General features: G+C 62.3%; 1 protein-coding gene across 1 annotated transcript; it reads left to right on the top strand.

The window, feature by feature from the left end:
* The first annotated feature begins 5,658 nt into the window (after window positions 1-5,658).
* MFSD2A (MFSD2 lysolipid transporter A, lysophospholipid) lies at window positions 5,659-14,433 on the top strand. The gene is made up of 14 exons (XM_061358944.1): window positions 5,659-5,791; window positions 5,924-6,046; window positions 6,521-6,645; window positions 9,371-9,494; window positions 9,643-9,721; window positions 9,926-10,098; window positions 10,192-10,282; window positions 10,834-10,955; window positions 11,111-11,194; window positions 12,533-12,616; window positions 12,769-12,881; window positions 13,065-13,208; window positions 13,412-13,588; window positions 13,872-14,433. The coding sequence occupies exons 1-14, from the start codon at window positions 5,714-5,716 to the stop codon at window positions 13,927-13,929; spliced, it is 1,575 nt and encodes a 524-aa protein (XP_061214928.1). The 5' UTR covers window positions 5,659-5,713; the 3' UTR covers window positions 13,930-14,433.

The following is a 14,433-nucleotide window of genomic DNA, read 5'->3' as shown; positions in this document are numbered from 1 at the left end:
AAGCAAGCTGCACAAATAGGGACAAGTCACAGGGAGCCATCGCCCACTGCCAGGGGCCACCCCGAGTGCCCTTTCCCATCACTCCCCCCACCAGCCTGGCCATCCACCCGCTCCCCATTGGCATCCCAAGCCCTCACCAGGCCATGGCCACCAGCCTCTGCTGCAGCCACTGTCACTGTGTGGCCATTCCCTGAGTGGCTCCAGCCCTGGGCACCAGTGGGGCCCCTTAGTGTTTGTGTCCTGACCATGGTGCCACCCAGGGTGGAGCCACATCCTCCTCAAAGCCCTCACAGGCCTGGTTGGGAGCTTTGCTGGAGCACCAGCATTGGAGGAGGTGGCACTTTATGCTCCACATGCACATGAGGAACGTTGTCTGTGCATGGAGAATGGGTCAGGATGTGATGCTGGCAGCACAGAGGCTGTGACCCAACAGGAGTACCTGGGAGCTGCTTGTGAAGCCAGGGCTGGCCTGGGATGCAGCAGAGCCCATCTCACGCGTGCAATTCCTACATCATCGCTGCCCAAACTCAGCTTTGCCCATGCAGTGCCCAGCACATCCAGGCTCAGGGTCCGAAGGGACTCGCTGTGTCCTGGGGCACCGGGGTGAGCCCAGCAGGATGCTCCATCCCTCCGCTGCCAAAGCGCTGCTAGGAAAGCCGACAAATGTTGTGAAAACACAGTGAGGCTTCCCCCGGCCGCCCCATGCTGCACACACACACACAACACACACGTGCTGCTACAAAGTCCACCCGGTTCCCCGCTGTGGGCGCTCACCCGCTTCAGCCCCAGTGCCCTCCCTTTGACACCCGCTGCAATCAGTGCCAGGGATCTGCCCTGACCGGCGGCACTGGGACCTGGAGGGGCTGGGGGCAAGCCCAGCCACCAGCACGGCCCAGTGCAGCCCAGTGCAGGTCAGCAAAGCACAGCTCAGTACAGCCCAGCACAGCCCAGTGCAGCTCAGCAAAGCACAGCCCAGTACAGCCCAGTGCAGCTCAGCAAAGCACAGCCCAGTACAGCCCAGTACAGCCCAGTGCAGCTCAGTGCAGGTCAGCAAAGCACAGCCCAGTACAGCCCAGTACAGCCCAGTGCAGCTCAGTGCAGGTCAGCAAAGCACAGCCCAGTACAGCCCAGCACGGCCCAGCGCAGCTCAGCAAAGCACAGCCCAGTGCAGCCCAGTGCAGGTCAGCAAAGCACAGCTCAGTGCAACCCAGCACAGCCCAGTGCAGGTCAGCAAAGCACAGCCCAGTACAGCCCAGCATGGCCCAGCGCAGCTCAGCAAAGCACAGCCCAGTGCAGCCCAGTGCAGCTCAGCAAAGCACAGCTCAGTACAGCCCAGCACGGCCCAGCGCAGCTCAGCAAAGCACAGCCCAGTGCAGCTCAGTGCAGGTCAGCAAAGCACAGCCCAGTGCAACCCAGCACAGCCCAGTGCAGCTCAGCAAAGCACAGCCCAGTGCAACCCAGCACAGCCCAGTGCAGGTCAGCAAAGCACAGCCCAGTACAGCCCAGCACAGCCCAGTGCAGCTCAGCAAAGCGCAGCCCATCACAGCCCAGTGCAGCCCAGCGTGAACCAGCGCATCCCAGCGCTGCCCAGCACGGTCCAGCACGGACCCGCCCCCGGCTGTCCCCAGCTTCCCCGGTTCCCCCCCTCCCGGTCCCTCCCGGTTCCCGGCACCGGCCGCCGGCACCGGCGGGCGCAGGGCGCCACCTGCTGGTCGCGGATGGGACCGAGGGAGGGAATCACCGCCCGCGGGGCGGCGGGGCCGGGGCTGCAGCACCCCACGGGGCCCCCCCTGGGTTGTCCCGAGCGGCCCTGAGCATCCCAATCCCGCCCGCATCAGGCAGAACCCAGGAGCATCCGGATCCCCTTCTCCCGTCCCCTTTGTGCTCCTGTCTCGTTCCCAGCCCCGCTGGGAGCCCTGGGCATGTCCCATGGTGTCAGCAGCCAGGCTGCTCCCGGCCCTTTGCTGTCCTGGGAAGCATGGGTGATGCCATCACTTTCTTTTAGGAGCCAAACTGCTCTGTCGGCACTAAGGGCAGAGGCTGCGCTGCTGCAGGGCCTCATCCTGCCCCAGCACCTGCAGGGACAGGAGGTCACGGTTGGGGACAGAGCCAGCACTGCCCCTGCCCGCCTGCTCCAACAGCAACACGTCTCCTGGCACAGGAGCAAAGGCTCCTGCGACCGGTAGCTCTCAGCCACGTCTCCTTCCCCTCCCTGCTGGCCTCAGAGACCTCCCCGGCTTTTCCCAGTGAGAGGCAGGAACTTGTCTCGGCTTCAAGGGGTTCCGGATGCTTTGAAGGTGAAAGAGCGGCGCTGGAGAGGGTTTAGGGGGGGCCGCGCACCCCTTTCACCGGCCCCTCCAGGCACTCTGCAAACAGCAACCCAGCGCCTCTTGTGCCAGCGCCGCCTGCACAAACAAGGGTGGGTGGTGGGTGATGGGTGATGGGTGATGGGTGGGAGCCCCAAGGGCCAGCCCTTGCCATGCCCCCCCCCCCCAGCCGCAGGGCGCTGGTCCGGTTCCATCACCAGCACCGAGCGTGTGCCCCCGGCTCTGGCCCAGCTGCGGCTGGCGCGGCTCCGGTGCATGACGCAAGGCAGGTCCCGGGTCCCCCGTGCCCTTTGGATCCCCACTGACAGCAGGGATGGACTTTGAGGCCCCAGTCCCAAAGAGCTTCCCCACGGGGGACACTCACCCTGAGCCTGATGGGTGTCCAGGGCGCCCTGAGCTGGGCTCTGTGTCTGTGTCCCCATCCCTTCGAGCCACCCTGCTGTCCCCATGGCAGTCCCCAGGGACAGGGGAGGCTGTGAGCTCTGGTGTTGACACATCCCAGCCCCATGTCATCCCCTTCATCCTCATGACACGCTCCCCAGGGTCTCACCCGGGAGCAATGTGGGCAATGCAGGGTGGCTGCTGCGTGCTGCCATGCAACGTGTCCCCTTTGTCCCCATGTAGCTGCTGGGGAGCAGCCACAGCTGGCTGGACCCTTGCAAAACACCAGCCCGAGCCCCTGTGGGGTATGGAAGCACCATGAAGTCCATATGATCAGCACCCAGATCAAGCTGGCTGCAGCTCCCTGGACAGCAGGCAGTGAAATCCAGAGGAGGGGGAGGCAAAAGCATCACCAGCTCCAGTCCTGCTGCCTCCTCACCCCCCCTAGGACCCATTTGCACACCCTGCCTGGTGCTAGGAGATGCCCCAAGCCCTGGAGAAGCTCTGCAGCCCCAAGCTGAGGAGCTTGGCTGCATCTCACAGCCCCTCACCAGCTCCATGTGTCCCCAGGCCGGTGCTCCCGGTCCTGGCAGGGCTGTCTGGTTTCGGGTGCGCTCATGCTTGCTCAGCTCCGGGCTGTGACGGATCCATGGCAGCAGGAGGTGTGGGCGCCGTCACCTTCCGGGGCAGCTCCCATCCCTATCCCCAGTCCTCAACCATGTCCCCAAGGGGCAAGCGCCTGGGTCCCAGCACCTAAAGGGTCACCCCAGGAGCCTGGTGGTGTTCCCAGTTCTGGGATCATGACAGCATCACTGTCAGAGGGGTGTTTGAGTTGTGGCCCTGCCTGTGTGATGTGAGCCCATCACCGTGGTCCTGGTGCCAAGGGTGATCCTGCGAGTGGTCCAGTCCCACCTACCCATGGGTTGCTGAGGACACCAAGCTTGGTGAGAGGTGCTGCAGCAGCATCCCCACTGGGATCAGCCTCTGGTGGTTCATTTATTGCCATGAGGATCTCCCAGAGCATCTGCTTGGGAGGGAGATCAAAAATCCCCTTGTGCAATACCAGGTTTGTGGGTGAAAATCCTCCTAATCGGAGGAAATCCTGGTCTTCCGATCTCTCCCATTCCACTTGTAAGGCAGGGCTACACCTATCTGCAGTCTGTCAGCACAGCCTCTGGCACAAAGCACGGCTCATTGTTCCCCTAAAGCTCCGTTTGCCCAAGAGGCAATTCCTCAGTGTTTCTCTCAAGGACAGGAATGCCAAAAGCTTGGAACAAAGGGAGCAGAGCAATAGCGCTGGGACCAAACACGATGGGGAGCTGACCCCTCCAGGAGGCAACACCATAGGCACAAGTCTACATCCCCCATACAATGTGCCTTTCTCCTGGGGATCTGGGGGCTCCTGGCTGATGCGGGGTGTCTGTCCTGAGCCTGTGGGTGCCTGATGCACTGGAGCCAGCTCAGCACAGAGCAAGGAGCCCAAGGCAGGTCTCTGCTGGACTGGCCAGGCCGGTGCTGCTGCCCACACCTCATCTTGCTTCAGGGTATTTTGAGTCACTGAGCAAATTCAGACATCCTGAAGCCTCCCATGGACCCCATCCCCAGGGGGTAGCATCCCTGAGCACCCAGCCTGGCCTTGTGCAGGGCTGTGATGTGCCCTGTGAGCAGGGGAACCCACTGCACGTGTTGGAAGGGCTGGAAACCCTGAGCTCAGCACCCTGAGGAGTTCAGCTCACACTGGGGCGTGCTTGGAGCTCCATGGCAGCGGCCACCCATCCCTCTCATCCCCAGCACAAGGTCTGCTGCATCCCAGGTCCCAGCTGCCTGCCCTTGTCCCCAGCTCAGCGCAGCTCCAAGTCCAGGCAGGCAGGCAGGCAGTGGCCCCGGTTGCCACGCTGGCCCTGCTGGCTCAGCCCCGCACCGCAGCCCCGTCTCACAGCACATCCCATGGCGATCTTTGTACCTGGTGGCCTGAGCCGAGCGGAGCTGGTGGCTGTCACTGTGGCAACGCAGCGCTGGCACCGGCCTATGTGCACCCAACAGCAGGCAAACAGCACCCAGCACAGCCGAGAGGTGCTGGCACCCATGGCCACGTGGCCATCTGGCACGAAGGACACTGCGGTGGCCCAGGGCAAAGTGCTGGGGACCAGGAGCCACCATCACCATTGAAGCTGCTGTGCAGAGACAGGGGCCATCCATGTGTGCTGCTGCTGAGGGGGGGTCCTGCTTTACATCAATGGGCTCACGCAGAGCGGGGTTAAGCATGGGGCTACACTGGGGCTGGCACCGAGGGTCTGCAGCCCCCCAGCCCTCACTGGTTGGTGCCACGGTGAGTGTAGGGGGCAGGAGGGTGATGGTGCCTCTTCCAGCCCTGTCCCTTTGTGGACCAATGCAGCCTCTGCCATCAACGAGGGTACCCGGGGGGAGGAGGATGGAGGGAATTGGGGCTGTTCAGCCTGGAGAAGAGAGAAGCTGCGTGGAGACCTCAGAGCAGCTTCCAGTGTGTGAAGGGGGCTACAAGGATGCTGGAGAAGGACATCAGGGACTGGAGCGATAGGAGAAGGGGAGATGGGTTCAGACTGAAACAGGGGAAGTTCAGGCTGGGTGTAAAGCAGAAGTTCTTCCCTGTGAGGGTGCTGAGGTGCTGGCACAGGGTGCCCAGAGAAGTGATAAATGCCCCATCCCTGGCAGTGTTCAAAGCCAGGTTGGACACAGGGGCTTGGGTGCCATGGTCTGGTGTGAGGAGCCCCTGCCCATGGCGCGGGGGTGGAACTGGATGCTCTTGAGGTCCTTTCCTACCCAAACCGCTCTGAGGGGGATGAGAAAGGGATGGAGGAAAGGGATGTGGATGGGGGGGTGAGGATGAGGGTGGGCCGGGGGGCGGGTGGGGGGGGGAGGAAGGGCCGGGCCGGAGGAGGAGGAGGAGGCGGAGCCGTTCCGGGGCGGGGCGCAGCCGGTACAAGGCCCGCGCGGGCGGCGGCGCGGCCCCATTCATCGCGCACGGCATGGCCGGGGGCGGCGGCGCGGAGCGGGCCCGGGCCGGGGGACTCCTGCCGCCCGCCTGCCGCCAGCCTCGCCGCAGGGTGAGCACCGGGACCGGGCTGGGGAGGATGGGACGGGACCGAACCGAACCGGACGGGACCGGACAGGGGGGTTGTGTGTGTGTGTATGGGGGGGTGAGGTCCCGTTCGCTCTAACGCCGATCCCCATTGCAGGAGAGCCGGGAGCGGCTGTCGGTGTGCAGCAAACTGTGCTACGCCGTCGGGGGGGCCCCTTACCAGATCACGGGCTGCGCGCTCGGCTTCTTCCTCCAGATCTACCTCCTGGACGTGGCGCAGGTACGGCCCGGGGGGGGGGGACACGACACGGACCGGGGCAGGGCTTTGCTGGTTCGCCCGCCCCGCTCGGGTTCCTCGGTCGCGGTCCTGCGGGTTCGTGCCCCACGCGTGGAGCAGAGCGGCCGCTCCGCGCCTCGGCTTCCCCAGGCGGTAGAACACGGGGTCGTGGTGTGTGTCCCGTGGGATCGGGATCCATCCCACAAAGCCGCGGTGTTTGGGGTGGAACAGGGAGGGAGAAGCACCCGTGGGGCACCTCGTGGTGGCTGTGGGTGGGTTTGAGGGAGCTCGGTGTGGAAGGAGCGTGGTTGGGCAATGCTGAGAGGGACTGGGTCACCGAGCCTCAAATCCCCCTGGAAGTGTTGGAGGATGAGGCCGTGGGATCCCCATGCAGTTGGGGAGGTCCTGAGGAGCTCAGGGAGGGCAGCCAAGGCTGTAGGGTTTTGTGTGTCCTAACACAAGGTCTTCTTCCTGCAGCTGGACCCTTTCTCCGCTTCCATCATCCTGTTTGTGGGGCGAGCCTGGGATGCTGTCACAGACCCCATGGTGGGCTTCTTTATCAGCAAGACATCATGGACCCGCTTTGGCCGCCTGATGCCCTGGTAAGAGCCGCCTGCAGCGCCCGCATCCCCGCTTGGTGTGTCATAGAGCTGCCAGTCAGCTTTGGGTGTCCCTTGGCATGGGGTTTGCGGGGCCGGACATGCTGATGCCCTATTTCACCCAGGTCAGGTGCCAACTGCCCCAAAAGGCCCCAAGGCGCTGCCAACAACTTGGGCTTCCAGTCTGTGCCTGTGACTCTGACTGGTCCCAAGCTGCCCTGTACAAGCAGGGCCCTGCGCCTGTAGCATCTCCTCCTGTCCCAAGCTGCCCTGGTGCCATGTCCTGATGCTGGACTTTGTTCCTTGGGCTGGCTGCGGAGCCCTGGCTGGTGCTAGCCGAGCAGATGGCATCGCACGCCTGGGCAGGAGGGACTGGGGGTGCATGGCCGATGCGCCGTGGTGGGAATGCCGGCTGACAGTCACGAGGATGCTCTTCAGGCAGGAGAACAGCTGCTGGGGATCGGGATGTCGGCACATGAGCGCTGCTGCCGCCCTCGGGAGCAGGGTGCTGAGCAAGGGGATGCCGAAGGGAGGCAGAGCAGGTGGGATGGGGTTTGCAAGCAGAGCCCCTAAAGGGTTCGTGTCTGTGCCCAGGGTGGATGTGGGATGTCTGTGAGCACCTGCCCCTGGACAGGCCATGACGTGTTGCAGGGTGCTAATGCTGAAGTGTGGGCATGGTGTGTTCTATGCTAAAATAACCCATGTCCTGGGTGCCTGTGGGATTGATGAAACACAATGCAGCCAAGAGGGTGGGCACGGGGGGGAGTGGAATTAGAGGGACACGCTCCTTTCCCCCATAGATTATACCCTCTGCTTCCAGGCTTTCCTGGAATAGCTCTGGGCAGCGGCGCTCGGCTCCATGCATGCCCTGAAATAGCTCCTCTGCAGCCGCGCGTGCGGCAGGGTCTGGGGTCTGGAGATTAGAGCCGGGCTCTGTAATCTCGTGTCCTCGGGGCGGGGATGGAGCGGCTGCATTCCTCCAAACGGCTCCCCCTTCCTTAGCCTTAGCCAGAGCTTTGTGCTGCTGCTGGGCCCCTCCGCAGTGCCTGCGAGGAGCTCGCTGCTGTTGAACGTGGCTGAGCCCGCTCTGGATGGGGCTGAGCTGAGCATGGGGTTCATCCTGGGGTGCTGCTGCCTCGGTATCCCCATGGGAAACCGGAGCCAGGAGCTGCTGCCTGACCCCGTGTAACCCTCCTGTGTGTATGTGAGGGTTTATTGCTCTGAAGGGTCTGATCTGTGAGGCCAAGCCCCAGCTCTTTGAATGGGAGAGGAGAGCTCCCCCGAGGGCCACCCCCTCTTTCCCTTTGGGTTCTTCCCTTTGAAAAGCCATTTTGGCGCCGTTTGTCCCGGCCTCCGCTCCCCATCCCCTCGACCACCACCGCAACGCTCCCTCCATTGCTCCCGGCCATCAATGGGGACCGAAGAGCCCCGGCTTTGAGCTCCCTGCCCCGGCTGCGCGCCCGCCGTGACCCACGGGGCTGGGCAGGGGTGTGCGAGCGCGGCACAAAGGAACACACCATCGCGGCGCGGCCAATGAGCGCCCGCGCGCGTCACCGTGGCCTCGGGTCACTCGCAGGCACCCCCGAGCTGGTGGGGGCCATGGCGGGTCCTGTAGGGACTCATTCACAGCTCCTCCACGCTGCGATGGGCGCGGGAGATGAGGGGATGGAACCCAATGCACCCCGTTTCCCCTTCCCCCCCCCCCCCCCCCCCCGCCGCCATCCCCATCCCATCGGGTGACGTGTGCGTGGAAGAATGTGCATGTGTCGGGTGCTCCCCGTCTGTAGGCATTCGGGTTCTGCCTCCTCCCTCTTCTTCCTCCTCCTCCTCCTCCTCCCCTCCCCAGCTTGCAACCATGGGTCCTGTACGTCAGCCCGGATGGAAAGATCTGCCTGTCCCGGGGCAGCCGAGGGGAAGCCCGGACCACGCAAGGCTCGGTCCCGTGTCCGGTTGTGCCGACTTGGTTCCTCATCCCCAGTCTGTCGAGTGCAGGGGGCTTGTAAATCCCCAAGCAAAATCCATCCCTAAACAGATGTGGATGCAGCCTCAACATCTGGCTCGCTTCCCTCCAGGAGGAGGAATTCCTTCCGTACCCCACAAGTGATGGGGGGGGGACCTGGGTGTTTGTTAATGTCCTGGTGCTGGGTAGAGCTGCTCCCTGCCTGGGCTGCAGCAGGGCAAGGGTTATGATGAAGCAAAGAGATGATCTTGGTGGCTTCCTGCTGCCGTCACCCTCGTTGGCCAGTGCCAGGACTGTTGCCAAAGCCCAGCCCTTGAGCAATCCCCCTTTTCCCGGTCCTCTGTTGCACTTCACATCCCATGCCCCTATACCCGCAGCTCTGGGAAGCTGGGCAGGGGTGGAAGAGGGAGCCAGGCTGCTGTTGGCTGCTGGTTGGCCCCATCCCTGCCCCGAACGGAGGTGACCCCAGGCTCGGGGGGGGGCTGTGACAGCAAAGCCAAGCTGGCGAGAGGCATTTGGCTGCTGGGAGCTGGGCTGTGCTGCCTGGCTGCTCCCCAGCCCTTGCTGGGACAAGGGAGGTGATTACACCCCGCTGGACACATGGCAGGGCTGCCTAGGGGGGAGAACGGGGCTGGTGATGAGAGCCATCCTAGGAGCCCCCAAATGAGATGCCTGAACCCCACTGGATGTGCTGCAGTGGGGAGAGCTGGGCTGGTGGGGTTACCCAGGTGCTGTGTAACATAAGGCTAATACTGTGTCCTCCCAAAGGATCATCTTCTCCACCCCATTCGCTGTCATCTCCTACTTCCTCATCTGGTTTGTGCCGGACATCTCCAGAGGCCAAGTGATGTGGTACCTTGTCTTCTACTGCATCTTCCAGACCCTTGTGACGGTGAGCTGGGCTCTGCACACACCAGGGCCAGTGGGTGAGGGATGGAGAGGGTGAATCCTTCTCCTTGCTGAGCAGGGGGCAGGTTCCCCCTGCCCCAGGTCCCATTGGCTCTCTCAGCACCTCTGAGCTAATTCTTGTGCTGTTGCAGTGCTTCCACGTGCCTTACTCAGCACTGACCATGTTCATCAGCAGGGAGCAGAGCGAGCGGGACTCGGCCACTGCCTACCGTAAGTGCTTGCTTCCCTCCTCCTCCATGCTGTGACCAAGCCTTGGCCTCTCTCCTTGCCTCAGTTTCCCCATCACTTTCCTTCCCTGTGGCTTTATCACTTGGAGGGGGAGCTGCAGGAGAGCTGGGCTGGCTCCTTTCTCCTGGGGAAGAGCAGTGAGTGGCAGCTCTGGGTGCTCCGAGTCCTGCTGGCTTCTCCCTCCAGGTATGACAGTGGAAGTGCTGGGCACTGTGCTGGGCACTGCCATCCAGGGCCAGATCGTGGGCAAGGCGGTTACCCCCTGCATCGAGAGCCCCCTCTTCATTGGCAAAGCCAACTCCTCGGTGGCCATGGAGGAGCTGAACATGACCCACGACACCGGCTCGCTCACAGACACTGTAAGCTGGGGGGGGGACCAGGCTGCCCTGGCCTTCTCAACCCATCTGCTCCTGGGACATCCCCATCCCTCATGATCCCTCCTCTCTTCCCAGAGGAACGCCTACATGATCGCTGCGGGGGTCATCGGGGGGCTCTACATCCTCTGCGCCGTGGTGCTGTCGGTGGGCGTGCGGGAGAAGAGAGGTGAGGCTGGAGACTGCACTGCTGGGAACGCTGTGGCTGCTGCCAGGGGCTCCCCTTGCTGTGCTCTTGGTGCCTTGCTCACGGCTCAAACCCTGGGGGATTGGGGCAGGAGGAGCTGAGGTCTGGGTCTGGGGCCTGGGGAAGGCGCTGCAGGAGCCGGAGCATCCTCAGGGTACGTTACAGCAGAGCCATGAGGACTTAGCTCTCTGCTCTGCACCATCAGAGATAAACGTTATCATACACAGCTCTGCCTGGCCAAGGTTTGCCAGTGCCAATTAGGGCATCCCGGGGTGACACGACAGCCAAAGTCCAGGACCTTCTGTTCTTCCCTTGCTCTGCTTTGCAACCAGCTCTGCTCACCCTGGGGGAATCACCAGGTCATTGTCTCCTCTCCTTGGGGCTGATGGATCCCTGTGTGAGGCATTGCCCTGGGATGCTGTAGGTGGGCAGGAGCTCTGCAGGGTGCTCAGCAGCAGGCAAGAGGCACCGCAGGCCTTGCACCCAAGGGTGCTGTTTCTATGGGTCTAATGATGGGCTCATTTGCTCCCCAGAGTCCTCTGAGCTGCAGTCGGACGAGCCTGTCTCCTTCTTCCAGGGGCTGAAGCTGGTGATGAACCACGGTGCCTACATCAAGCTCATTGCCGGCTTCCTCTTCACCTCCCTGGCCTTCATGGTAAGCACAGCTTGGGGATGGCTGCAGGGACCCAAACTGGATCCGGGTGGGCTGGGAGCTGCCTCGGGCAGAGAGGATGGATGTGGCTTCGTGCCATGGGATGGGTGGGATGTCGGGGTCCCGTCCCCCCTGACCTTCATCTGCTTCTTCCACAGCTGCTGGAGGGGAACTTTGCCCTCTTCTGCACCTACACCCTGGGCTTCCGCAACGAGTTCCAGAACGTCCTCCTGGCCATCATGGTGCGTACGGCCGGGTCCTGGGGCCAGGATGGGTGCTGCGAGTGCCGTGGGTGCTCCCAGTGAGCTGAGGGGAGGGAGGCCGTGGGGCTGCAATGGGCTGATGTGGGGACAGTGACCGAAGGTCCCCTGGGAGAAGGGGAGAGGGAGAAGGAGCTGCCAAACGTCCTGCAAAGCCCAGGCGGGTTGGTAGGAACAGGGGAGCCTTTGTTCCCATGTGAAGGCGGCCAGAGACAGGGCAGAGCAGGAGCCATGGGGGCCTTTTGTCCAAATCCTGCCACTTACCTCCCTTCCCCCGCCTCAAGAAAAGGATCTCGGTGTTTACTGCCAGGAAGATGGAGCAAAACAACTCCTTGAGAGCCCTTTCCAGCTTCTCCCTTCCCCTTTCCAGCCCTTCCCATGCTCCCTGCTCGGAGGAGTGGAGAGGTCCAAGGTGCCAAGGTCCCAAGAGCCTGGCTCTTGGCCATGGGGTGTGCAGGCAGTGGTGTCAGGATAGGTCCCTTCCCGGCACTGAGGATGGAGCTGGGTCCTCCCTGGTGTAGGCTGGTACCTGCTGTGCCCCAGGGGTGATGCAGCAGGAGGTGGCCCCATGCTCCTGCTCCAATTGCAGCTCCGCTGCCTGGGAGTGGAGGCAGGTGAGGAATGGGGTGAGGGCAGGGGCAGGAGCGTGGCCGTGGGCCAGCCCCGGAGCATGTGGAAAAGCTGGAAGCAGAACCCCCCTGTGGTGCTGATCCAGCTCTGGGGCAGCAGAACAAGAGGGGCATGGAGCTGCTGGAGAGAGGCCAGAGGAGGCTACAGAGATGCTGCAAGGGCTGGAGCATCCCTGCTCTGGAGCCAGACTGAGAGAGCTGGGCTGGGGCAGCCTGGAGAAGAGAAGGCTCCTGAAGGGGAGACCTTAGAGCAGCTCCAGTGCCTAAAGGGGCTGCAGGAAACCTGGAGAGGGGCTTGGGACAAGGGCCTGTAGGGACAGGCCAAGGGGAATGGCTTGAACCTGCCCGAGGGGAGACTGAGCTGAGCTCTTAGGCAGAAGCTCTTCCCTGTGAGGGTGCTGAGGCGCTGGCACAGGGTGCCCAGAGAAGCTGTGGCTGCCCCATCCCTGGCAGTGTTCAAGGCCAGGTTGGACACAGGGGCTTGGAGCAAGCTGCTCCAGTGGAAGGGGTCCCTGCCCATGGCAGGGGTTGGAGCTGGAGGAGCTTTAAGGTCCCTTCCAACCCAACCCATTCCATGGCTCTATGTGATGAGAGAGGCTGTGCCCTGGGGCTGCTCCTTGCAGGGAAGAGCTTTCCCCCAGTGGACAGCCTGGCCGGTGAATGACACCATCACCTCCTTCTCTGCCCATAGCTCTCGGCCACCTTGACCATTCCCCTCTGGCAGTGGTTCCTTACCCGCTTTGGGAAGAAGATGGCTGTCTACGTGGGCATCTCGGTGAGTGGGTCCCCATCAGCAACGAGCACGGTGTTTCCCATGTGGGGTGAGCAGGGCTGGGGCCCAGCACTGGGCAGGGGCTGCTACTAAGCAGGATTTGGTGCCTGGGTTGGGTACTGCTGGTGCCAGCCTGGTTTGTGTCCCCTCTCCAGTCTGCCATCCCCTTCCTCATCATGGTGGTTGTCCTGGACAGTAACCTCATCGTCACTTACATCGTGGCTGTTGCAGCTGGGATCAGCGTCGCAGCCGCCTTCCTCCTGCCCTGGTGAGTGCGAGGTCCTGGTGCTGGGCAAGGGGCTTCCAGGGCTGGAGCGGGTGGAAATCCCTGGAGGCCTTTTCGGGATGTTTTCAGCCCAAGATAGAGCTCATGAAGGGAAATCCTCTCTGCAGGGAGAGGAAACGCTTTGTTGGCTCAGTCCTAGTGCTCACCACCCTGCTGTCTGCACAGGTCCATGCTCCCGGATGTCATAGATGACTTCAAGCTGCAGCATCCTGACTCCCATGGCCATGAAGCCATTTTCTTCTCCTTTTATGTCTTCTTCACCAAGTTTACCTCTGGCGTCTCCCTGGGCATCTCCACACTTAGCTTAGAGTGAGTTCTTGCACGGGAGCTGAGGGCAGGGAGGGTGGGAAGCCAGCCTTGCACCCCTACATCGGGGTATCCCTGCTTCCCAAGGGCTGGGGGGAAATAGGGGGGTCTAAATCCCACTGTGGCTCTGTGTCTCTGCCTGCAGGGATGAGCTCATCTCCTACAAACTCAGTTTCCTTTGCCTGAAGGTACCTTTCTGTCCCCAGCTTTGCAGGGTACCAGACCCGGGGCTGCTCGCAGCCCAGTGATGTGAACTTCACCTTGAAGATGCTGGTGTCAGCCGTACCCGTGGGACTGATCCTGCTGGGCCTGCTCCTGTTCAAGCTGTACCCCATTGATGAGGAGAAGAGGAGGAAGAACAAGAAAGCCCTGCAGGACCTGAGGTGAGCACGTGCCCATGCTACGGAGCGCTGCATGCCAGCAGGGTGTGTGGGAGCAGGATCAGGCCCGGACTGGTTGGGACACAATGTGACTTGTCCGGGAATCCTCCAGGACCTGTGGGTGGTGGGGTGAGGGATGGCCCGGCTGGTTTTCCCAATCCCAGCTTCCAAAGTGATGGCGTGAAGTGCTTGAGATCAACGGGAACCCGCCCCCGGTTGCTAAAGGAAACCCATGTGGGGACTCCAAGGCTCACTCCGTGCCTCCTTCCCAACCCTTTTCCCGCAGGGAGGAGAGCAACAGCAGCTCCGAGTCGGATAACACAGAACTGGCCAGCATCGTGTGAGCCGCACCGGGGCTCTCCGGGGGGACCCTGCCCTGCAGGGCTGGAGCAGCCACCGCGGGCTCAGAGCATCCACGACCCGAGCATGAGATCTGTGCGGGTCTTGTGCCTTCCCCGGGATCCACGGAGCGCTGGTAGTGTACATTACACAGATAGACCCTGCCTCATGAGACAGAAGCACTATTCCCTGCTGGGTCCCGGGGAGCAGGAAAAGCCTGGAGCGGGATCCTTGTGCCCATCGGTGCCTGGCTGCTGCGGGGCCGATGCCTGTGGGACCGGCGGTAATGGTTAGTGTACATTACACTGTCAATGTGACCGCGCCAAGGACGTGGGCTCACCTCTGCTGTCTGTACATAGGACACCCATTTGGAAAGCTGTTCTTTTTTTATAGATCCTAATTAACTTAATGATGTAAATACGAAACCATTTCCTATTTGTATATGTCTGTACAGAGACGGAACTCGAGGACCTATTAATATTAATTTACATAAAAACGGGAAGCCAGCA

This window comes from Neopsephotus bourkii, unplaced genomic scaffold, assembly GCF_033783945.1.
Source record: "Neopsephotus bourkii isolate Nb327-2 ecotype Australia unplaced genomic scaffold, CSIRO-AGI_Nbou_v1 NB_959, whole genome shotgun sequence".
Lineage (NCBI taxonomy): Eukaryota > Metazoa > Chordata > Aves > Psittaciformes > Psittacidae > Neopsephotus > Neopsephotus bourkii.
The sequence above is the reverse complement of the archived record's forward strand: the minus strand, read 5'-3'. Positions and strand labels throughout refer to the sequence as shown.